The sequence below is a fragment of the Spermophilus citellus genome, assembly GCF_964194105.1.
Source record: "Spermophilus citellus genome assembly, chromosome: 14".
Lineage (NCBI taxonomy): Eukaryota > Metazoa > Chordata > Mammalia > Rodentia > Sciuridae > Spermophilus > Spermophilus citellus.
In genome coordinates this window covers 90,243,003-90,266,667 of record NC_138194.1, presented here as the reverse complement: position 1 = coordinate 90,266,667, position 23,665 = coordinate 90,243,003, and the positions used below count along the sequence as shown (strand labels likewise).

The 23,665-nt window shown below is 52.1% G+C and overlaps 1 protein-coding gene and 1 long non-coding RNA gene across 5 annotated transcripts; both read right to left on the bottom strand.

Annotated features, from left to right (window-relative positions):
- Window positions 1-5,011: 5,011 nt before the first annotated feature.
- Window positions 5,012-6,941, bottom strand: LOC308633107. Of its 2 annotated transcripts, none has more exons than XR_014018705.1 (4): window positions 6,837-6,941; window positions 6,003-6,076; window positions 5,493-5,663; window positions 5,012-5,143 (listed from the first exon to the last, which is right to left on the bottom strand). It is a non-coding gene; the product is annotated as an uncharacterized lncRNA (long non-coding RNA). The 2 variants fall into 2 exon arrangements; XR_014018706.1 differs by having other exon boundaries at window positions 5,493-5,560.
- A 7,931-nt stretch (window positions 6,942-14,872) lies between these two features.
- TRIB1 (tribbles pseudokinase 1) lies at window positions 14,873-22,923 on the bottom strand. 3 transcript variants are annotated; one of them, XM_081265675.1, is made up of 3 exons: window positions 21,196-21,901; window positions 19,606-19,898; window positions 14,873-17,272 (listed from the first exon to the last, which is right to left on the bottom strand). In XM_081265675.1, exons 2-3 carry the CDS (start codon window positions 19,758-19,760, stop codon window positions 16,807-16,809), a joined length of 621 nt encoding a protein of 206 aa, XP_081121801.1. In that variant the 5' UTR covers window positions 19,761-19,898; window positions 21,196-21,901; the 3' UTR covers window positions 14,873-16,806. The 3 variants fall into 3 exon arrangements, with proteins under 3 accessions (XP_081121801.1, XP_081121802.1, XP_081121800.1); XM_081265676.1 differs by lacking the exon at window positions 21,196-21,901 and adding an exon at window positions 20,174-20,446; XM_081265674.1 differs by lacking the exon at window positions 21,196-21,901 and adding an exon at window positions 21,922-22,923 and having other exon boundaries at window positions 14,875-17,272.
- Window positions 22,924-23,665: the final 742 nt, after the last annotated feature.

Sequence of the window (23,665 nt, the reverse complement as noted above, 5' to 3'; positions counted from 1 at the left end):
GTCACTGTGGCCTGTGGCAGGACAGAACATAGAGGCAGGAGCACATGGCGGAGCAAAGCTGCTAGCCTCGTGGGAAGCAAAGCAAGAGGGAGGAGCTGGGGTCCCAATATACCCTTCCAGGCACACCCGGGGGGCCTACGGTCCTTCTACCAGGCCCCCGCTCCCCTACAGTCCCCCGCCTCCCAACAGCGCCAGTCTGGCGGCCACCTTGCACATACAGGCCCTTGGGGGACGTTTCAGGTCTATGATACCAGTCGATGGCATCTGTGTTGCTTCCAGATTTGGGGCTCTCGTGCCTAAAGCTGCTCTTGGCCTCAGTCCTGGCGAACAGTGGCCGTTCACCAGCCGGAGAAGGATGTTCTAGAAGGGGGATCAGCAACAGGAAGAGGCAAAGGCAGAGGCACCGGTGCCGCAGGACACGCTTCCTGCAGGAGATCCCCTGGGGCTTGGGGAAGAGGCTGACCGACGGGGGGCTGGAATTTGGGGTGCCCACAAGACATCCAGGAAGGTTGAAGGGACAGTGAGGAGCTGTGGGCTGACAGGTGGCCACTGAAACACAATGGCTGACCAGGGCTGCTGGAGAGCTGGCCCAAGCAGAGCTGCCGCCGGGCAGTTCAGGGCTCACCTGCTGCCTCAGGAGCATGAGGGAACCCCGCTTCTAGAGCAGTGGCCCCAGACTTCCAGGCTTCAGATGCCACCTGGGTGACCTGGGGCAAGTCAGTGGCCTCAGTTTCCCCGTAATGTAAACTGGGGATAATATCACACCCACCTCGAAGGTTTGATTTAAGAGTTCAGGGGGTTAATTCACAGCTTTTAGAACACTGTCCTAGCACATAGAAAGTGCTACAAAAATGTTAGCTACCGTTAATAAAATTTCTAAGTCCAGGTGTAGGTATCAGGAAAACCTAAATGGGTCTGAAACAGCAGACCCATTCAGGACAAACTGAATGACCTGGAATTTAACATCTCTCAGTTGTTATGTGAAGATGATTTCTACCATATTCATTGGAAGGAGTAAATGAGTAGAAGAGATCCCTGTGGGGTTGATCTCTGCTCCCTGCTTCCTTCTTCTATGTTCCCACAGAACACCATTCATTTATTTTCCAGCACTTTCCTCCATGCTCTGGTGAGCTGTTTAAGGGTACGTTAGTCAGGATGGGCTAGGTTATGCTGCAGTAACAAACAACACCCAATGTCCAACTTTGCTGCTACAGCAGCAAAGGTTTATTTCTCACTCACCCTAAATGTCCATCACAGGTTGGCAGCTGCTCTGTTCAGCATCATCTTCACCCTGGTTCCCAAGTGGAACGCTGTAGCCTGTTTCTGGTGGCATATCTGGCTGTCATGAGAGAGGGCAAAGAAAACTATATGAAACAAGGTGTTAAATTTAAGGCTTCAACCCAGAAGTAATATGCTTGTGTTCTGCTCACAGTCATTATTCAAGGCAAGTTAAATGACCACACCTGTGTTGAACAAGGTGCCCCCCCCCAAAGGGAGAAGCAATGAGCTTCAATGGACAGCAATACCCCATCCCGGTGGGCTTCATCTAGTGCTAGCCTGAGAGCCTCCGGAAGACAGGACCTGGGCCCTAGTGCAGCCACACCCCGTGCCTGGCACAGGGCCTCGAGGTTTGCTGAATTAAGTGAGAGTGGGCATTTTTTGATTTGGCCTGGAGCACTGTAGTTTACGCTCCCCCAGGTGGACAGCAGTCACCTCTCTTGTAGAAAAGGGAATGAGTCCGTTGTCCTCAGAGGCAAAGCAGAAGCCAGGGTGCTGTTGGCAGGTGAGAAAACTCCCAGAGGCGCCAGCTTTCTCCCCAGGGGACCAAGCCCCATTTATACGTGGGCTGGAGCACAATAGCTGCCCCGGTGCTCTGGAGCATCGTTTCCCTGGGCCTCAAGACAGCTCTGAGAACCCCACAAGGCAGACAGGTAGCAGCACCCGCCGGGGGCGGATGAAGCCATCAAGACAGTGAGGTTCAGCCAGATGCAGTGGCGTACACCTGTCACCCCAGCCCCCGGGGAGGCTGAGGCAGGTCGATCTCAAGTTCAAGGCCAGCCTGGGTAACTGAGCATGACCCCATCTCACAAGGACAAAGCTGAAAGGGCTGGGCATGCAGGTCAGTGGAGAGCATCTCTGGGTTCAATCCCCAAGACCAAAACGAAAAAGAGAGTGGGGCTGACACAGCAGTCACTGTATTCACTGTCATTACGGCTCCATCATGGGACTTCCACTGAGGTTGTCCCACCCTCCAGGATCCACACCCCCACCCCGGAAACCTGCAGGCTTCTATCCTTCAGAACCGGCATCTCATGCCCCGTCCTCCACGAAAGCTACCCAGACGCCCCGAGACCCACTGCCCCATGTGCAGTGTCTAACCCTAACCCTAACCCTGCTTCTCCAGCGCAGAGCCCAGCCAGACCCAGCAGAACCTCTGCTCTGGCTGCAGGAGGACAGGGGAAACCATCCCTGCCCTGGCTCGAGCTCTATTGGATTCCCTGGGCAAGGCCTTCCCTGCAGGCCGCATTCCTGGCCCCGCGCCAGGCTGGTGTGTAATCCGCTCGGGCCACTCTCCTTACCTAATGCTTTCCTAATCTGCAGCTTACGCAAGAGCAGTACAAATCTCTGAGAACACCAAGAGAAACGCCCGGGCAGGCACCTCCCCGGCTGGCCTGCGTGCTGATCTGGGGCCGGTGACTTCATCACCCAGAGGGCCACTGAGGCAGGCCACTTGGAGTCCCATTCCCCACTCAAGGACTTCCACAATCTGAATCCTCACCCTTCTCTGGCAACACTCCCACGGGACTGGAAATTCTGCCCCGCACAGAACGCTGGGCAAAGCCTTGTGATTCCTAAGGCAGATCTTTCAGCAAATGGTATGAGCCAATCTCATAGAGCCTTGGCCCTAAGTCACATGTCACCTAAAAAGAATGACCCAAAATGGATCACCAATCTAGATGTAAAAGCTCCAACTGTGAAACTTTCAGAATAAAATGAATATAGAATACAATTTTGTCACCTTGGGTTAGGCGAAGTTTCTTAGAATAAAAGATATGTGAACCATAAAAGAAGATTTTGATAAGCTGGGCTTTTATATGAAATTATAGAACTTCACCTCTTCAAAAGACTCTCTTTGAGACTGTAAAAAGGCAAGCCTAGACTGGAGGATCTCTTTGCAAAACGTATGCTGGACTGAAAAACTTGCATCTGGGATATATTAAAAAAAAAAAAAAAAACTACAATTCAATAAGAAAACAAATTTCCAATTTAAAATAGGCAAAATCCTAGAGGAATTAGTTCACCAGAGAAGAGACATGGATGGCAAATAAGGGTTGGAAAGATGCTCAGCCTCATTAGTCTTGAATCAGACCCAATGAGATGCCCCGGGTGTCCATTGGAAAGGCTGAATGCCAATCAATCCATGTGAGAATCAGTGTCCACCGGGGATGGTTCTAGGACCCACCCAAGCCCCCGTGGATCTCCACATCTGCAGATGCTCCTGTCTCTTATGCAAAACATCAAATGCTGATTATTTAGCTCCATTAATGTCTTCAAAATGACTCAGTAGAGCCTCGTATGGCAGTCCACCCTCTGTAATCCCACCCAATCGGGAGGCTAAGGCAGGAGAATCAAAATATGAGGCCAGCCTGGGCAATTTAGTGAGAACCAGTTTTTTGTGTTTTGTTTTGTTTTGTTGTCTCTTTTTGTTTTGGGTCCTGGGGATTGAACCCAGAGGCTCTTTACTACTGAGCCATATCCTCAGCCCTTTTTATTTTTTGATAGGGACAGGGTCTTGCTAAATTGCTGACACTGGCCCCAAACTTGTGATCCTCCTGCGTCAGCCTCCCAAGTATAGCATAGTATTGCATATAACTGATGCACAGCCCCCTGTGCACTTGAATTCATGTCCAGATCACTCATGATACCTAGTATAACAGAAAAGCCATGTAGACTGTTGCGATTCTGTATTTGTTCAGGGAATAAGGACAACCAAAAACGGTCTGTGCATGTTTGCTACCAATGCATTTTTTGCCAATTACTTTCCATCCACAGTTGATTGAATCTCTGACACAGAATCCCATGTTTGGAGGTTTGGCTGGAGATGAACAAGTTGATCTGACAATACCAAGTGTCCGTGAATACCAGCAACTGCATTACTCCCTGTGGGGACACAGTGGGGACGCAGCGGTACCCCCACTCTGGAAAACCATCCTGTTGTTTCTGATCAAGCTAAACATGTGACCCAGCACTGTGACTCCTGGGTCTTAACCCAAGACAATGAAGACCTGCGGCCTCACCCAACACGCACACAAGTGTTTGTGGCAGCTTTGCGGCAATCTCCAGGCGTCTGTCTAAAGATGAGGTATAAACAGTAGGTGGTTCAGCCACACATTGGACCCTGCTGGAGAATCGAAAAGAGCAAGATCAGCGGCTGGGTGGATCTAGAAAGCAGCATGCCCTACGGTGAAGAAGGTAGGAAGTGCCCTTGCGCACAGGGCTCCCAAACTCCAGAGACAGAGATGGGGTAAGTGCCAGGCACTCTGCCCGGGGAAGGAGGCGGCCACAGAGGGCAGCGGAGAATCTCTGAGGTGGTGGAGGCGTCCAATAGGGTGATGATGATGGGACTTTCAGGCGGGCCCCGTTTCTCAAACCATACCCACCTGTAAAAATAAAACTGAATAACATAATAGTAAACCAAATGGGAGTGGTCCTTGTCATCGTGAAGACAAAATGACACCAATTGTAGTGATCGCCAGCGTGTTCCAGGAACTGTTCTAAGAAGTTTCACAGCTTGTCTATTTAGGGCTCACACAGCCTTTGCCGGTCCTCCCACATCAGGTCCTTCCTGCCCCAGGACATTTGCACTTGCTGTACCATCACCTGGAATGCTGTTCCCCCAGGGGACTCGTCTTTCGCATAACTCAGGTCTTAACTCAAATACACTTCCTAAGAGGTGGCCTATTTTTCCTCCTGATTCTATCTAAAATAGTCTCCCAACTCCCAATCTTGCCAACCTCAGCTGGTCTTATTTTCCTGATAGGACTTAGTCCTCCATTACACGGAGCATTCTTCGTTTTTCTCTCTCTGCAAGAGCATCTTCCGTTCATCCTCCTCCGTCCTTTCAGCCAGCACCACCAAGTGCCTGTGTGAGGGAGGAATGGGAGAAGCCAAGGCTCTAGGGACAGAAAGATGCCACCCACAAGTGTCGGGATGATGGGGTCCCTGTCCCCTCCCCCTCTCATAACGTGGCAGGGGACTCTGCAAGCCACTGGCCTACTGCTGTAGACTGAGTGCTTCTGTGCCTCCCAAAAGTCATCTGTCCCCCCCACTCCCAGGTGCCAGCATGGTAGGTGACTGGGTCATGCGGGTGCAGCCCTCGTGGAGGGGATGATCAGCCTTGCAGAAGTGGGCTCAGAGAGCTCCCCGCTCCTTCTGCCCCGTGAGGACACAGAGAGGAGACACCACCCCAGAACCAGGACGTGGGTCCTCACCGGACGGGGAGCCTGCTGGCGCTCTGTCTTGGGCTTCCCAGCCTCCAGGTCCGTGAGAAAGACGGAAGCTGCAGCACAGGAGGAGACATGTGTAGTACTCAGCCTTGGCCCCGCCAAGCTCACCCAGGGGACCCTGAGCAGGCACTCAACAAGGCCTCCACGTCCCCATTCCTAAAATGATCAGACACACGTTTGCCAACCGTTAGCACAAATGGGAATCCCCTGTGACGAGGATTAAAACTTCATGCGCTTCCTGCAGATCATGGGTGGGAACAGCATTCCTAACCCCCACCCAGGACAGTCTCCTCAGGTGGCCCAGGGATCAGATTTCAGACATCATTGATTTTTAAAGTATTTTTCAGCAGCACAGTCTCCCCCCAGGGGCTGGGGATATGGCTCAGTAGCCGAGAGCTTGCCTGGCAAGTGCAAAGCCCCAAGTTCAACCCACAGCACAAACAGAAAACTCCTGCAAGTGAAATGTTACCTACAAAACCACATGAAAGCATATACCTCAGAGAAGCTGGCTGCAGGGTGGCTCAGGATAGAGAGTACGCAGAGCACGCACGAGACCCTGGAGTCAGTCCCTTGTTTCAAAAGAAGAAATAAAAATAAAGTATGAGGACCAGGGATGTAGCTCGGTGTAGAGTGTGTGATTAGCACGCGGGCATCCCTGGTTCAATCCCCAACACCACACACAAAAATAATAAAATCAAGAGGCTCTGTGCAGCAGTCAGGGCAGGAAGTTGCTGCTCTCTCTCGACCCCCACCCCCGCCACATTTTCCCACAGTGGCTCCAGGGGCCATGGGGTCCCAGGAACACAGTTTGAAAACTTCTCTTCTAGAAGCTTCCTGATTCAATCATTGCACCAATATTTGTGACTATTTACCCCATGCTCAGCACTGTCCTAGATGCTAGGTATAACAATAAGCAAAATGGGTCAGTGCAATGAGTCTCACTTTCAGGGGCTGAGAGCTCACCATGCCCCAGGCACTACTGGACTTCTCTTATATTATCTCATTTAACCTCCATAATCCCAGGAGACAACTACGACCATAAACAGCATTTTACAGATAGGGAAACTGAGGTGCAGGGAGATTAAATCACTTGTACACTCGGAAGGAGCAGAGCTGAAGCTTAGACCCGTAGATTTCAGCTCTGGCCACTTGCTCTTCTGCAATCTATGAGCTCACGAGGCCCAGCTGAGATATGGAGGCCCATGCACCTGCTTCTCCATGTTCAAGCCAATCTCCGTAGCTCTCAGGCCCGGGGCTGAGCCCCACGACTGGGCTCTGGTGAAAGTGGGTCCCATGCGACTACCGGTTCACGTAAGTGTCCTTCTCTACCTGGAGCCGTGGGAAGGCCTGCCTCCGGGGCTGGAGGAGTGTCCCGTGTGGCCCAGGTGCTAAGCTCCTTCTGTGTAGCACTGAGGGTTGTACCCAGCAGTTCCACTGACGTCCCTTACTCCACAGGGTGAAACTGATACGTCTGCAACCAGAATGTCACCACCAAATTAGGAAGCAGAGGGGGACAGGGCCAGATGAACTCTGAATAAGAGCATCTCACACGGGCTCTCCCGAGGGGAGGCTGGGGAGGGAGAGCAGAGGTCATGTACACCAGGCCACCTCTTTCTCCAGAGAGAGGCGGTGGCCTGCCCAGGGCCCTTGACTATTTCCAGGTCCTGCCATTGCTCCCGAGATGATGGGACTGAGGCAGGAAGAGCTGAGCCCCCGTCTCAGCCCAGCCCCACGAAGCTGTGTGACCTGGACCAAGTCCCTTAGTGGCCAGGTCTTGGCTCCCCCCCAGTACACTGGGGATGCTCAGCTCCCTCCGAGCAGTGAGAGCCAAGAGACAGGCCACCCAGCAAGCCTGATGGCAGGCAGCTACACAATATACCAGTCCCTCTCCATTCCCTCCCCTGTACCCACCAGATCCATTTGCAAGAATTAGCTCAACTTTTTTTTTTTTTTTGGTGGGGAGAGTACTAGGGATTGAACCCAGGGGTGCTCTACCACTAAGCTACACCACACCTTTTGTTTTTTTATTTTGAGATAGAGTCTCGCTAAGATGGCCAAGCTGGCCTCCAACTTGTGGTCCTCCTGCCTCAACCTCTCAAGTCACTGGGATGACAGGTGCACCACCATGCTCAGCCGGAGCTTGCTCATCTTAACTGAGTCTCAGGAGGTCCCTGTAAACGGGTTTCAATCCCACGCTGCTCTAACTGTGGCTCATAGGCTGCACATCAGCCTCACCCAAGAGGTGGCTGGAAATGCAGAGTCTCGGGCCCCACCCTGGCCCTGATGAACAGAACCTGGATTCTAACAAGATTCCCACCCCTACCTAAGAGAAGAACTCTTTTTATTTATTTATTTATTTATTTATTTATTTATTTATTTATTTATCTATCTCTCTATCTATTTATTTTTCCTGAGACAGAATTTCGTCACTCTGTTGCCAAAGCTGGTCTTGAACTCCCAGGGCTCAAGTGAACCTCCCACTTCTTCTTCCCAAATAATTAGAAACACAGGCACGTGCCACCCTGCCCAGCTATTTAGCACATTCTTAATGGATCAACTAGCTGGTTTTGACTTGCTTTGATCCCAGATTTTGACAGCCTGCATGGGCTGAACATTTTGTACATGTCAGGCCTGTGGGAAATATTTCACAGACATGATCTTTTACTACCCATTACACAGATAATGTGTACCATGATGGTGCACACCTGTAACAGTGATCCAGGAGGCTGAGGCAGGAGGATTACAAGTTTGAGTCCAACCCAACAACTAAGAGAGACCTTGAGCAACTTAGCAAGATCCTGTCTCAAAAATTTAAAAATAGAAAGAGCTGTAGCTCAGTGGTAGATGGTCCCTGGTTCAATCCAACATACCCAAACTCACACACACACACACACACACTAAGCAGCTGAGGCTGAAGTGGGTTAGTTTACTCCCTCAGTGCCAGAACTAGAGCCACAGGCCTCTGTGACCCCAGGCCTCTCGTCTGTCCACTCTGCCGCTCGTGCCTCAGCAGAAGCTGGTGGTGCACTGGCCCTCTGACTCTCTGCTCTGTTGGTGGGAACCCAAAGCCTCCACTGGGGAGTCAGGGTGGCCTCTGGGAGATGGTGCTTTCAAGTTCCCTTCTCCCCCGGGGAACCTTCTAGACACTGGAGGTGCTGGTGGCTGGAAAGGTCAGAGAAGACAGATGGCTCTCTGTTCCCTAGGACTAAAACCCAGGTCAGCAGGGGCCTGGAAGTCGGACCACTGGGGCTTGGTGCGCTGTTCCCTGTCTTCCCAGCTGATCTGGAACAGTCTACACTCCATCCCCCACAAACCTGCAAACCAGAGAAAGAGCAAGAGGGAGGGAAATAATGATAACCGGAACTCAATCCCTGCTGTCCCAGGCTGTGCTCCCCCTCCAACCAGGCCCTTCCCTCAGCCCAGCAGAGGGCTCATTATCATGCACCGTTTTTTTTTTTTTTTTTTTAAGAGAGAGTGAGAGAGGAGAGAGAGTGAGAGAGAGAGAAAGAATTTTTAATATTTATTTTTTTTAGTTCTCGGCGGACACAACATCTTTGTTGGTATGTGGTGCTGAGGATCGAACCCGGGCCGCACGCATGCCAGGCGAGCACGCTACCGCTTGAGCCACATCCCCAGCCCTATCATGCACCCTTTAGGGATGAGGGAATTGTGGCTCAGAGAGGTGTTGCAACTTCCTGAAGGTGATCCAGCAAACAGGGAGCAAGGCTGGGATTCAAATCCAGTCTGCCCAACCTCCCTAGGCCAGGAACCCAAGGATCTGCTGAAGCAGGCGCCTGCTCTGCGGCTCCTGGGACTTCGAATGGCTTCGTGTGTGAACTGCACAGTCACAGCCCCAGATGTGACCACTGCTGTTCCATTTGGTGCACCTGAAGCACAGAGGGTCCTGTGACCTGTCTGAGTCACAATGTTAACTAATCAAGTTGGGATTTGACACCATTTCCCGCTAACCCAAAAGTTCAAGTTCTTCCCCGATGGCTGCCAGCTCCTCCAAGGGTCAGATGTGAAGTGTGGCTCCTGACAGAGGTCAGATGCTCCACACAGACAGGCTGGCACAGGAGGACCTCGACCGTGGGATAGAACATAAACAGGGAGCCAGTGCTCAAAGGGGTAGCAGGTCACGTGTTAGGAGAACATCCTCCACACGAGACTCCCCGTGTTCAGATCCCAGTTACTGTGTGACCTTGAGTGAGTCACTTAAACTCTGTGCTTTCCCGCACTCACCTATTAAGGAGGTAAAGGCAAATCCCTGCCTCAGAGATTTGACACTTAAATGAGACCTAGTTGCAAAGTGCCTACAATGGTGTTAGGTAAGTACTCCATTCAGGTGGGTTCTTGTCATCATTATGATTCCAACTGTCCCTTTCTGGTGCCTTAACCAGCTGTGGACTGCCCAGCAAGGTGTCCCGGACAGGCTGAGTGCGAGGGGGTGGGGGATTGTGAAACAGCATCCACCAATTCACTCCCACGGCCTCTCCCTTGGCAAGGCTCCTGTCCTAACATGAGGGGAGTGAGGACAAGTTGCTCATGGCCCTGAGGACTGGTGCTGCACCCCGACACATACACACACACACACACACACACACACACACACACACTGAGCTCAGGCCTCCTGCTGAGCACAGAAGCACGTCCCAGGGCCTCACAAGCACCTAAACTGGAATTTGGATGAGAAATCCACTTGGGCCATCTGAGCTCCCCCCTCCCCAGAATCCCTCCTTCTGCAGGTGGAGGCCAAACCCTGCTCCCGTTGCTGGCCCCTGTGGCCTTCCTGCTAATGAGGGTTCAGGGGCTGCAGCTCAGCCAGGATGCTCCTGAGCGGGGCTAATGGAGAGCAAGGACCCAGGGCGGGCCTGAAGGAGCTGCGCCCATAGTCCCCCTCCAAAGGCCAGACCCAGGAGTCAGCTCTTCAAAGTGCCCTGTCTTGGATCCATCCACAAAAGTTTCTGGCACATTCCATAGTAGCTCCACGTGGACTCACCTCCTCCAGCTCTAGGAACATTCTAGAAGATCACCCACAACTTCCAGCCACCACCCAGGAAGTTGGAGCAGCTGGAGAGGGCTGGGGGCAGTCAAGCACAGCATGTAGCCCATCTCAGACTTGGTTTCCCTGGCTAAAAAGAGCAGAAGTGCTGACTCAATCTTTTTTGCAAAGATAATGGAGTCCCCCTACATCTGCCACTCCATTTCTTCTAATGCTATCACTTTGTTACTGTGGTATTCTTGCCACAACTCAGAAACCAACTTTGGTACATTTTGTGTGTCTGCATGTGTGCATGTGTGTGTGCACGTGTGTCTGTGTGTGTGTGTGTGTACATGCATACATATGTGGAGTAGCACTGAGGATTGAACCCAGAGATAAATCTTTACCATTTTGAGACAGGGTCTTGCTAAATTGCCAAGGCTGGCCTCAGATCTGCGATCCTTCTGACTCAGACTCCTGAGCACCTGGGATTATTGGTGCTGCACCCATGTTCAGGTACATTATTATTAAATTCTAGGCTTTACTTAGACTTTGTTTTTCCACTAATTTCCTTTTTCTGTTCCAGGATGCCACATTGCATTTGGGACTACAAACTCCCAACTCTAAAAACTGAGCAGTAAGCCTTCATGCTAACAGCTCTGGGTGTGTGAATTAGCAAATGGATCTTGTGCTGTGTGACTCTGGGCAAATCCCTTACCCTTTCTGAGCCTCAGCCTCTTCAATTACAAAAGACATATGGCAACACTATTGCTGATGGTAGTCATGTATTAATTCACGTGAAGCACCTTGGGTGGCTCTTGGTACCACATGAGCAGTCCCCTGATAAATCTCAACCAGTGAAAATCACAGACTGGAACCAGTCCTGGCCCAGCAGATTGTACCCTGCTTGGCAAAAATCCTCCAGCAAAATGGCTGCTCCAAAAAAAGAGGATGTCTTCTTGCTGGCCTAGCAAGTCGGAACCCACGTGGAAAGCACAGGCTGGAAGAAAGTAAAATTGTCAAGTTCTGCAGACCCAGGTTGGAGTCCCTCCCACCTGCTCAGCTGTGACCTTGACCTCTTCAGCCTCAGGACTCAAGGTCAACCTCTGGTAAGTGGGGACAAGTCGCCCACCTCACAGGGCTGCTGAGAAGATAAAATGAGCCAAAGGGTGAAAGCTGCAGCAAGGGGAGGGGATACTGTCAGCATCCCTCCTTCTTTTCTCCTGCCTCCTCTTGGAACCACAGAGTCTTTGACTGCAATTGAGATAATTGAGGAGTCAACTGAAATCAGTTGGATGGTTCCCAGGGTTTGGTGATGAGATGCTGCTCCGTCTGCTCCTTGTCTGGGGTGGGGTGGGTGATTAACAGACACTTACCTCCCTCGCGCAGCCAGAGCCACATTAAAAAGCCAGCTTCAGAGTCCTCAGTGTTGAGGTGCCTGTCCTCATCCAGAATGCCTGCCAGCCAGGACCCAAACATGCTGTGTCTAGGTTAGGGGCGTTTTGTTTTTGTTTTGTGGTGCTTGGGAATGAACCCAGGGCCTCATGCATGCTAGGTGAGTGTCTACCACTGAGCTCCATCTCCAGCCCATTGGTGGTGATCTTAGACAAGTTTGGATCATTGCCCCTCCCCTCCCCCTCCCCTCCCTCTCCCCTCCCCTCCCCCTCCCCTCCCCTCCTCTCCCTCCCCTCCTCCCCCCTCCCCTCCCCCTCCCCTCCCTCTCCCCTCCCCTCCCCCTCCCCTCCCCTCCTCTCCCTCCCCTCCTCCCCCCTCCCCTCCCCCTCCCCTCCTCCCCCCTCCCCTCCCCATCCCCTCCTCCCCCTCCCCTCCCCATCCCCTTCTCCCCCTCCCCTCCCCATCCCCTCCTCCCCCTCCCCATCCCCTCCTCCCCCCCTCCCCCTCCCCTCTCCTCCCCATCCCCTCCTCCCGCCTTCCCCTCCTCCCACCCTCCCTTCCTCCCCCCTTCCCTTCCTCTCACCCTCCCTTCTTCCCCCCTTCCCCTTCTCCCACCCTCCCTTCCCCCCCTCCTCCCACCCTCCCTATTTTAAAACTGGATCTTGCACAGGGTACCTTCGCACAGTGTGTGTAATCAGGAGGCTTAAGCAGGAATATTACAAATTTTAGGTCGATCTCAGCAATTTAGAAAGATCTTGTTCCAAAATAAAAAATAAAAACAACTGGAGATATAGCTCAGTGGTAGAGTCCCTGGGTTTGATCCCTAGTATAAAAAAAAAAAAAAAGATTAGTTCTCACTAAATTGCCCAGGCTGGCCTCACAGTTTTGATCCTCCTACCTCAGCCTCCCAAGTGGATGGGATTACAGAGACTGTACTGCCACACTAGGCTGTACTGAGTTATTTGAAGACATGAATGAACTGAGTTATTTGAAGACATGAATGGAGCTAATAATCAGTATTTGCATTTGTCTTAACACAGTCTTTCATTGCCATTCCTACCAGAAGACTATCTCAGTGCTCTGTGAGAACCTTGGGCTCCCAGGACCCAAGTTCCTGTGCTGGCTTGGAGCTGCTCGCTCCTGAGGGACTACTGAAAGACATTTGAGCCTTAGTTTTTCCAACTATAAAGTAAGGAGAGTATGTGACTTTCCTATTTCACTCAATGGCTGTGCATACAAAGGTGGAGAGAAGGAGAAACTTCTGGAAAATATGATGTGAATTAAGTGATAGGAAAGACTAAAACCTCTAGAAAGTATGATATGGAGATGTTGCTTAAAGGATTTACTCAAAACGCAAGACTTCTGAGAAATGATCAGCACGCTCACTCCAACCTTCCATAATCCAACTGCTTGCGATTGCCCCAGATTTGTTCCACCCTTAGAAGAGATTAAATTTATGGATTTGTGGCACCGTGTGTCAATCCAGCCAATCCCGACCCATATTTCTCTCCCCTTGGTGCATGTAACAACAGTACAAAGGGGTGTTGTAACCTTAATTGCTTGCAAAGTGTTTTGAAATCCTTAGATTAAAAGCTCCGGGGAAGTCCAAAGTATTCGCATTGCGTGCCCAGGGAGTTAAGCTGAGCCTCTGTCTGGGTTCACTGGAGCAGGGAGGCTGTGATGTGTGTTCTGAGCTCGCTCAGGGAACTTTGGGTTTTCGGTCTTGAGCAGGCCCTAGACTAGCCACCAGCTTCCGAGTTTCTTAGGTACCCAGGCGTGTGGCCCTTTCCCACGCAGCTTCTGATGGGCTTTTCCAATGTAAGCTCCCCGGGTCACGCGGCCTAATTTGTATTAACTTCAGTGTCACAGGTCTGCTATCCTTGGTGATCTCGGTCGGCGTCCTGGCAAAGGGCAGTTGTGTCACTTGAGGCCTCTGCATGGCTCGGCACACAAGTACAGAGCTGGGGAGTTGGTCTGATGAGTACTAACCCCTGAGAGTGAGATCCTGTCCCATGGTGGTTGCCCTTGCAGCAGGTGCCAGCAGGGACAGAGAGGGGCAGGAGGGGCCTCCAGCTGAGTGCTGGTTACACAGGTGTGTTCAGTTGTGAAAATTCACTGAACAACACCCTTCTACACACACTCTTCTTAAGAGGTGCTACACTTTACAATGTATTTTTTGTTTGTTTTTGCCATGCTGGGGGCAGAACCCAGGGCCTCATGCATGCTAGGCAAGTGCTCCAACACTGAGCTATATATAGCCCAGCCCTTGCAGTCTATAAAGTGTTTTTCAGAATCGTTCGGGATGCTAATTCACTTTGTTTAGAGGACATTCTGAAATATAAGTGAAATGAAGCTATAAACCTAATTTAAAAAAGAAAAAAAACCTCTTTCCCAACTTTTGTGATGTCTCTTAGACAAATTTTCCTTGTTTTCATTTCCCTTTTACATTTATAGGAAAAGGGAAAAATGAAATATCTCTATTACCCATCTTATTTAGTTCTAAAGTAGGGGTGGTTCTCAGCAGGAGCCCCCCCTGAGGTCTTCTGGCCTCTAAGTGAACTTCCACAAAAAAATTCCTTAAAGAATTTGACACAGGTTACGTACACTCCAGAACCATATTACATGTCCCCAACCAAATTATGTTGGGGACATGTAATATGGTTCTGGAGTGTACGTAGCCTGTGTCATAAATTCTCTAAGGCCCCTGGTCCAAAAAAGCCCAAGGGAATCTTAGAAACCGAGGCGCCCTCAAGTATTCTCCCTGAAACACTTCTCCAAGTACCCACCCACCGGGTCACCGCAGAGCGCCAGCCACCTGAGTGAACCTAGCCACTGGAGTGAAAAATGAAGGGTCCAGCCTATCAAAGGTCATCCTCAGTGGTCATTATCTGTCTAGTCTCCCTCCAGCAGCTCTGAGCCCTGAAATGGGAGAGCTTGGCATTCCGGGGACTGCAAAAGGCACAGGCAGATGGCACTAGCAGGAAATCCACCACACCTTTTTTACGAAACCAGATTTATTAAAATTTCTCTACAAGTCAGCCATGGCCGTTTCACCGTTCACATATCTACACATATACAGGAAGGATCTAGTGTTTCTAGCTGTCCCGGCTGAAGTCCCTGCCAGCCGGGTAACGTATCACAAGATACAACAGTCGCACAACCACGAGCACACGAGTGTGACAGATGCCGTCCTCCCTCCTCTTGGAGGCCCCCCCTCCCCCCCCCCCCCCGCTCTGTCAAGGCCTCCTCGCCAACAACCATTCACATTTCACGTGGTTCTAGACACGTAGGTTATTCAGACACACACACACAACACGACAAGCCTCAATCGAAGACAAAAATCGGACATAGGTATAAAAGGTAAAATATATGTACAGAGTACACAGTACATGAGGTATACACAGCATTCTTACAATGCAGGTTAGTAGTTCGCGTAGGCGTAGCCCTTGAAGATGCCTGCCTGGTTTGTGCCATTTCTTCAAATACAGTATATTTGTTTACCCGTTTATCCACCTGATTTCGGCACCGTCTGAGACAGCGACTGACTCTTCATCTGTCCTTGTTTTTTAATGCAAGTTGCAGTCTCTCCGTGAAGCTCTACCTTTTGTAGGGAGTGAGTTTCTGTCTCTGGAAGCATTCAGAGGTTGGATTCTCACCTGGGAAAGAAGCTGAAGGTGAGGATTTCTGCAGTGGGAGGTGGCAGCGAGGAGAAGTTGGATCGGATGATTGTCAAAGTCCTTCCAACTTGAAATACCTGGGGGCTCACTATTCCACCCCAGCAGCCGGCTACACAGATGTGTAGTCAGAGACCACACAACTTGTACCAACAACCCACCATGCAAAACCCCAAGTGCACCCAGGATGCCCACACAGGGCGGGGCACAGTATCATTCTGGAACTTAGTCTGGGAATCCTAATGCTGTCCAAAATTCACTTTCTTTAAAGCACAAAGAGGTTTACCCTTTGCTCCTGGGAGAGCAGGGTGGGGAGTCTCCTTTCTCTTCCTGGACAAAATGTTCCACCCTGAGATGATCTTGTGGGGGAAAATTAAAGGCTAAGCCCCAGCACACTAGAAGGAAACTGAAAATGCCAAAGGTTTCCAAGTGATCAAATTGGGTTTTTTGTTTGTTTTTTAATGGCAGTCTCTACTGGAGCTCAGAGTTCTGAAATAGCCAAGAGTTCCGCATTTTTTCTGCACTTTTCAACGATTAGCTGGCAAGTACTTTCATAGCTGCAGGGGGCAAGTTTCAAGGTCAAGGACAAGGCATTATTGCATGTGAGATGGGAGCAGGGCAGGAGTAGAGTGGGGTCAGGGTTCAGGCAGGCTCCTGAGCTCCTCAGTCTGCTCAGACAACAGAGCAGAGTCGTTGGTTAAGTGTGACCATGAGGCAAAGACAGATGTCGCAACAAACCAAGAGCAAGAGTGAGCTTTCTGATGGGAGAAACTGCAGCGACAAGTCCAGCTACGAAGGAGTTTTTTTCTAAGATGGCAGGCTTATTGACCCAAGTGATCTGCCACCCCATTAAAACATGGTTATTGCCCAAAATGCCACTGGGTGACTTCCTGCCTTTTCCCATATGAATGTTCAAGTTCATGACACTTGACCACACAGCGTGGGATGTCCACGCTACCCTCTCTGCCACCTTTGAAAGACACAGAACCCCCCAGATCTGACAAAGACAGAGTTGAGGGTAGTTGGTAAAGAAGGGAACGACTTTGCAGTTAAGTCAGAGGGTTGTGCTGCTCAAATCAACAGTCACTCCTCCCCAACTGTGAGAGAGGGTTCCACGGTGAGTTCTGCGGAGACAACCTTGGTGCTGTCCGTCCGGACTTCTGGCTGGCACCATGCCAGAGGGGCCCGTCCATCTTTAGAAATGGAAATGCCATGAGTGAGAATTATGAGGTTTCTGAGGTTTTTGGGATTAGCAGAAGAAGGAACTCATGTCACTGTCCTCCTCGTACTCTGGAACAATCTGGTCTGAAGTTCCTATTTCTGAGTCAACGTACCCAGGCTCCAGGGCAGACTCAAACCAGGGATGGAGTAAGATCTCGGGAGCAGTGAGTCTCTCGGAAGGCTCCCGTCTCAGGAGGCTGCGAATGAGGCACCTGGCTTTGGGGGAAATGTGGTCAGGAATGCAGAACTGTCCGCGACGGATTTTGGAGAAGAGAGCACTAGGGTCCGAGTCATGGAAGGGGTATCGTCCGACCAAAAGGGTGTAGAGCATCACCCCGAGGCTCCAAACGTCCGCAGCCTTTCCGGAGTAGGTCCCGGTGGTGTTGAGGATCTCGGGGCTCACGTAAGCTGGGCAGCCATGCTTGTCTGACAAAGCATCATCTTCGCCCTTGATGATGTGCGTATCTTCCAGACTTTCCAGTCTGAGCTGGGTTCTGCGGCGGAGAGAAACCAAGCTGTTATTTCCAGACCAGCTGCCATGAAACCCAAGGCCTTCCCAGGAATAGTGCCCAGGAATGCCATTTACCCCTTCATCCAGTAAGCAGTTCCCTGCAAGTACCCAGGACTTGGATTTCACAAACCAATACAAACTGCAATACATGTTTGCAAAGTATGGAGAGCGCGCCTGGGGTGGAGGGTATGATGCAAAGTTCCAAATAGTATTCATGATGCTAGAGCTTGTGAGAGATATCCTAATAGGGCTTACACAATTGACAAAGTTCACATTGCAGAAGCAGGAGCTCATCTCAGGGGAATGCTGACATTTTCTACAAAATCCATCTGGGGAGAGCAGTATAACCTACTTCCTCAGAGGGGGCTGAGCATCCTACAAGCCCGTCTTCCCTCTAACATGACATCGATGGCTGAGACACTCACTCTGCCCAAACAGTCACTCATTATGCACCATCTGTCAGTGCCGCAGCCCACACTGAACATACACACAGAGGAAACTCTGTCCACCTGGGTCCTAGCTGTGACAACCACAGTGGGAAAGCTCTAAAGAATGTTAATTGCATTTACTGGATGTTTCATTGCAAAGAACACTTAGCCTGGACATAGAGGTTACGTGAACAGATGTGGCTGGGGTTTGCGGGATGCTAGACACATGTGCCCTAGCACGGCACGTCCGTGTGCAAGCCATTTATTCTACGTGGGGGTCTCTGTCAAAGTAACAATACAGTCCAAAAAAGTCAAAGGCTCCCTTAAGAAACTTCCGGTGGCTCCTTACTTGAAATCAGCCACCCAAGTCTCCTGCATCCCCCAAAGCCCAAAGCCACGTGGTGGAACCTCTAATATCCGGTGGTGGCTTGCCTTTCTCTGCTTCTCTGAAATAACCCTGTTTCAGTAAGTCACTCATTGTGAAGTTAAATGCAAACATTTGGTACTGGCTGATGGGTCAATTCCTTTTCCTCTTAAAGGTCTGGTAGTGTTTTTTTCCCCTTCCTGCCTTCCTGTTCCCTGGAGTGTAGTATACATGTGCTAACTTCAGTTTGTCCTCAGCATGACCTCCCTGTCGTTATGTAAAATACCCATTGGTTCTGTAAACGGAAAATATGACTCAACCCACACTGTCTGCCCCTGATTGGCTGCTGTAGTACTAAAACCCTGCACCTGTGCTGGTTACACAAATAGCGTCAGCCTGCCATTGCTTAACCCTCAGGTTTCCAAACTCTGTGCCCATGACATTGGTCTGTGCAATGCAGATTTCAAAAGCTAGTAAGAAGGTTTGTAAGGCATGTTGCAGAAAAATGCATCACGGTGTCAAAGAACCATGTTCCAGGAATTGGACACTTCATTGCAAACAATTTGCTTTTCTTTGCTAATCAGTATGTTTCAATAATTATTGCAAGGTCAGATACAAAGTCATGCTTTATGGCAATTCAACCCTGTATTTTTTTGGGTGTGCTCTGGAGTTAAAGGTAAAAATACACTGTTGGGGTAAGCCCTGTGTGAACAGAAATAACAAAATAACTCACTCCCACCTCTACAATTCTACAGGATTATTTCTCTCTTTCCAAAAAGAGATGTGGTCCACCGCTTAAAATCAGGTATGGTTTATCTCATGCAGCTTTTCTGAAGTCTCCTATCCGAAACCTCCACTTCAAATCTTAGTGCCTCATTATTGTCTTTATCAAGCTCATCTTGTCCTGCATGAGGTCAGCCATTATCTATATTTAGCAATCAATTCTAGCCAACTTCCATTTATCATTCAATGTGGCTATTTTCTCAAGATGCAGTCAACTAGATGTCTAAAAGGTCACTAGAGAATGTAAAGAAAGCACAGAGGACACAGCCAGAGATGGAACAGAAATGCATGTCAAGAAGGAGAGCTAAAACCTTAAGTACGAGTCTACCTAGCTCTATCATACCTCCTAGGCATGACAAAACCATGTAGTGTAAGCAAAGATTTGACAGCTTCTTCTAGGAGTACTCTAAAGGGACAGGTGACTATCTGAACACCAGGAGGCTGAACTTTTGGGCTGACAATAATGGGGAATAAGCCTGATCCTGTGAGTAGAAGTGGGGAGGGCAACCTGTTAGCATGTGACATCCACAAGAGCACCAACTGTCCCCAGGCTCCATCCAAAAGAGTGCAGAATCAACCAACCTTGGTGGTGACTTTTCAGGAGCAGGACTTATAAATGCTTAATCTTGGAACAATGAGCCCTTGGGTTTGTTTGGCACCAACACACTGCACCTAACGGCACAACCTGTACCTTCATTTTGGTTCCAAAAGGCCACAGGAGGAGCTGTGGCGGCCGCTCACCTCTCCCCCGTGGAGAAGACGAACTTCCTAAGCTTCAGGTCCCCCAGCACAATAGCCGACTGGTGGCAGTGGGCAACGGCGGACACAATCTGCTTGAAGAGCCGGGCAGCCTCCTCTTCCCGCAGCCTCTTCCGGCTTCGCACATAGGAGTGCATGTCCCCAAAGTCTCTCTCGAAGAACACGTAGGCCTTGGTTTCCCCAAGGATCACTTCCACGATGCCAGTGATGTTTCTGTGCGATGGCAGCTGGATGTAAGGCCTGATTTTGTCCTGGTAGTGTTTAATGGGAAACACCTGCAGAGAGAAGGTGGCCCATTTAGGGAAGCTAGAAAAGCAGGAACTGTCTCCCCAACTCCTTAGGGAGCTGGGCTAAAGTTCTCCAACTCTGGGCTTTGGATAACAGTGAGCTCCATTCATACATCCCCTTATCTCAGCCACATCACCGTATGCAGCCCCAGCTTCCCCTAACACCCTTAAAACCAGTCACACCCAGGGCTCCCCTCCAGCAAACAGCCAAAGGTACAGTCACACCCCATCATGCGGATAATCTGAAAGACCATCTTCCATACGTGCTCTCATCTTCCATGAGAGCTAAGCCCCCAAACCCTCTTCTGTGCTTCCATGAATGCAGATAATACTGTGGGTGCCCCAGGCTCCTCAGGGGCTGGAAAGCAATCCCCAGACATGCATGTTTCTCCTGCCAGCCCCAAAGGGCTCAGAGAGGGCACGGGAGTGTGGTGACTCTGTAGCCTCCAAGGGGAAGCAGGGGCTGCAGAACATGCAGAGCTGTCATTAGTCAGAGGAACAGATGACTGGGAAGGAGAGAGGGTGACAGCGCAGCCTTGAGCAACCTGCCTACAGCTGTGACTCAGGTGCAAGTAGCCTTGAGTTACATTCTCACCGGAGGGGAGGGCACTAGAATGGTCTTTTTTTCTTTTTTCTTTTCTTTTCTTTTTCTTTTTTTTTTTTTTGTTTTTGTTTCTCCCCTCCCACACACCAGCCCCACCGCCAGAGAGGGCAGCTTCCCTCTAAGAAACCGGCTGGTCCCTTTAAGGGCCTTTTGTTCAGTCCAGTTACTCATATCCTAGACTCAACTGGAAATGGTGACACACGGGCTGTCACCATCTGGATTCAGCTATTATCTGCTCGGAGGAACTGGAAGGGGTTGCACAATGACCAGACCCACCCCACCTCTGAGGTGGCTGCTCTGGCACCAACTGGAAAAATCCCTCTGCTGCCCTTTCCTGCTGCCCTTTCCTCCTGCCCCACCCACCTTAACCCCCACCCCAACACACACACACACCTCCCAAAAGAGCTCAGCCCCCGGTCACCCAGAAAAGATTTCCCCCTTTAAACTTGGCTTGCTCATGCACTTGAAATCTCATGCGGATGGACGGTAGGTGGCAGCAGCAAGCCCTGGGGGCTGGAGCGGGGAGGGGGGCGTCAGGTGAGTTGAGGGAAACCCAGAAGCAACTTTAACTAGGGGTATAAAAGAGCAGCCCGGAAGGTTCTGGGGGTGTCCGACTGTGAGAACCGTCCGCGTCTACACGTTGCAGAAAGACCGGGTGGATCCTGCTTGTAGCAGATGTACCTCCTCCTCCCGGACGGGTTCCCTTATTCCAAAAGGAAATCGTTGGCCAGAAAATAAAGTGAATGGAAGCGAGGGTTCCTAGTCAGGGTGGGCTTTCCAACATTTCTACTCTGGCCCAACCCCCCACCCCCCGCGATTAGCTGGAAGACCAAGACCCCCCACAGACGGCTCCCTCGAGAGGGCAGAGTCCTAGTTCCAGCGCGGGTTCAAGTCGAAATCCCCTGGGTAGAAGCCCGACACGATCTTACACCTACAGCTGAGCCAGGGTGCTGTGCACCTCCGGCAAGAGAGCTTCCAGCTGCTCCGAGCTCCGAGGAGGCACCCACAACAGGGCGTCTTTCCAGCACGGGCGGGGTGCGGGGGGGGGCGAAACGAGGGGAATGAGAGAAGGGCAATGGCATGGCCCTGGAATCCATTTCAATTCCACAACTTATATGGAACGCCACGCGCTAGCTAAACTGGGCGCCAAGGAAAGGACTCCAGAGAGAAAGCAATTGAACCCGGCACTTCCTCTTGACCGCCGGGCCCCCATTATACCACTCCACAGGAAACCCTTCGATTTCCAAAAGAGCGACCCTGGCCAAATGAGGCCTTATGGAACTCAACCCACTTATCCGCCCTGCCCCAAACTCTACTTTGGGCACGGAAAACCAGACCCCAAGCACCTTTGCCCACCACCCCGCCCCGCGCCCCGGATCCCCGCCGGGTCGGTCCCGGGACGCCTACCTTGCAGCGCAGCTCGCGGCCGGTGTGGATGCAAAGCGCCCGGGACACATGCTCGCGCTCGGCTAGGGGCAGCAGCAGGTAGTCGGCTATGCGGCTGGGCCCCGGTGCGCTCCCGGAGCCCCCGCCGGACCCTGGAGCGGTAGGAGGGGGCTGTGGGCTGCAGGGCGAGCCGGGGGGGCTGAGGTAGTCCGGGGGACTGGAGCACTCGGAGAGGCGCGGGCACTTGGCAGCCACCGCCGCCGCGTCGTCGGCGTCCAGCAGGCGTTTGGCTGGGTTGCCCCGAGTGGCCGGGAGGAGCAGGGCCGGACCGCGGGGCTGCGAGGCGCCGCTCATGGCAGAGCGCACGGGGCCAACCCTCATCGCGTCCGCGGCCAGGGCGGCCCCGGCTTCGTACGTCCCCTGCTCTGCTCAGGAAGGTGCTTCGGGCTTGACGCCGGCGCTGAGACTCCTTCCAGCCCGCGGGATGGAGTCTGCAGATCCGGCTTGGCTCGACCCCCACGAGGGGCAAAGCGGGAGCTGCTTCTCCGCGCTCGCGTTGCACGCGGAGACCACGCTGGCCGCGAATGTGGGGGTCGAAGGCCGGCTCGGGTCTCCGGACCCCCGATGGCACCGGTTCGAGGCGCCTCGCTGGGAGCGGCCGCCGCTATTGTTGCCGAGGCTGCCGACCGTCCCGAAGACAGAGGAGGAGGCGGCCTGCGTTCCCGGGGTTCTTAGCCGTGAGGACAGGATCCCGCAGGCTCGGCGGAGCCACGGAGCAAATGCACTTCCCAAAGCAATTAGTCTCAAGCAAAAGCCGGAGCAACTTTTCCGTGGCGCCCGGGATCCTGTGCGCTCCTGGGCTCCGGGCTTGTGTGTGAGAGAGCGAGACGCGCTCGGAGAGAGTGACTGAGTGTGAGTGTGTGCGCCGCACTGATCCCGGCCAGTGCACTCCTCCTTCTCCTTTTCCTCCACCTCCTCCGCCTCCCGGTGACTCACGCTGTATACACACACACTCAAAGGCCGGGCTGTGTAAACAGTTGGGAAGCCGGGTTGTGCAATGAGGTGGCTGCGACGACTCCGGCTCAGCCGCCCGGCTAGCAGTCACCGGAGCGGAGGGAGGAGACTTGGGGGAGGGGCGGTGGAGTTGGAGGTTAGGGGGATGGGGTGGCCCGAGGGCCGGGGATGCTCGGGGCAGCGCGCTCTCAGGCGCAGGTGGTGCGTCCCGGGCCGTCTTGGGCGCGCGCACTGGCCTCCAGGGCTGGGCTGGGCAGGAGGCGGTCGCGCGCCCTCCCGCAGGCCCGGGCTCCGCGCTGGAAGCCGAAGGGAGGGGGCGGAGGAAAAGTTCCCGTGACGTCAGGGTCCCGGGGAAGAGGGTGGAAGGGGCGGGGCTGCGGAAGGCGAAGAGACAGCTGATTGGTGCGCGCGCCTCATTCACAGCAACACAATGGGCTACGGGCGCGCGCACCTCGGTTCTGTGCACCCGTCTCTGGCCGCAATCCTGCAGTTACTCTTTTCGCCCAGGGGATCCCCCCACACTATACGCCTGGGGCGCTCCTGTTGGAGCCGTGGGTGCCGTCGAGGCCCGGCTGCAGCCGGAGGAAGTGAGGAGAGAGAAGGTGATGAGTTCCAGAATCAGTCATTCACCCCCACGCGGTAGTTCCGGGGAAGACCTATGCGTGGTAGTGGATGTGGCTTATTTTTTTCCTTTTCCTGCCCCCTCCCATCTCTAATCCCCAGCGTATGTTCGCTTCCACAAATAGAACCT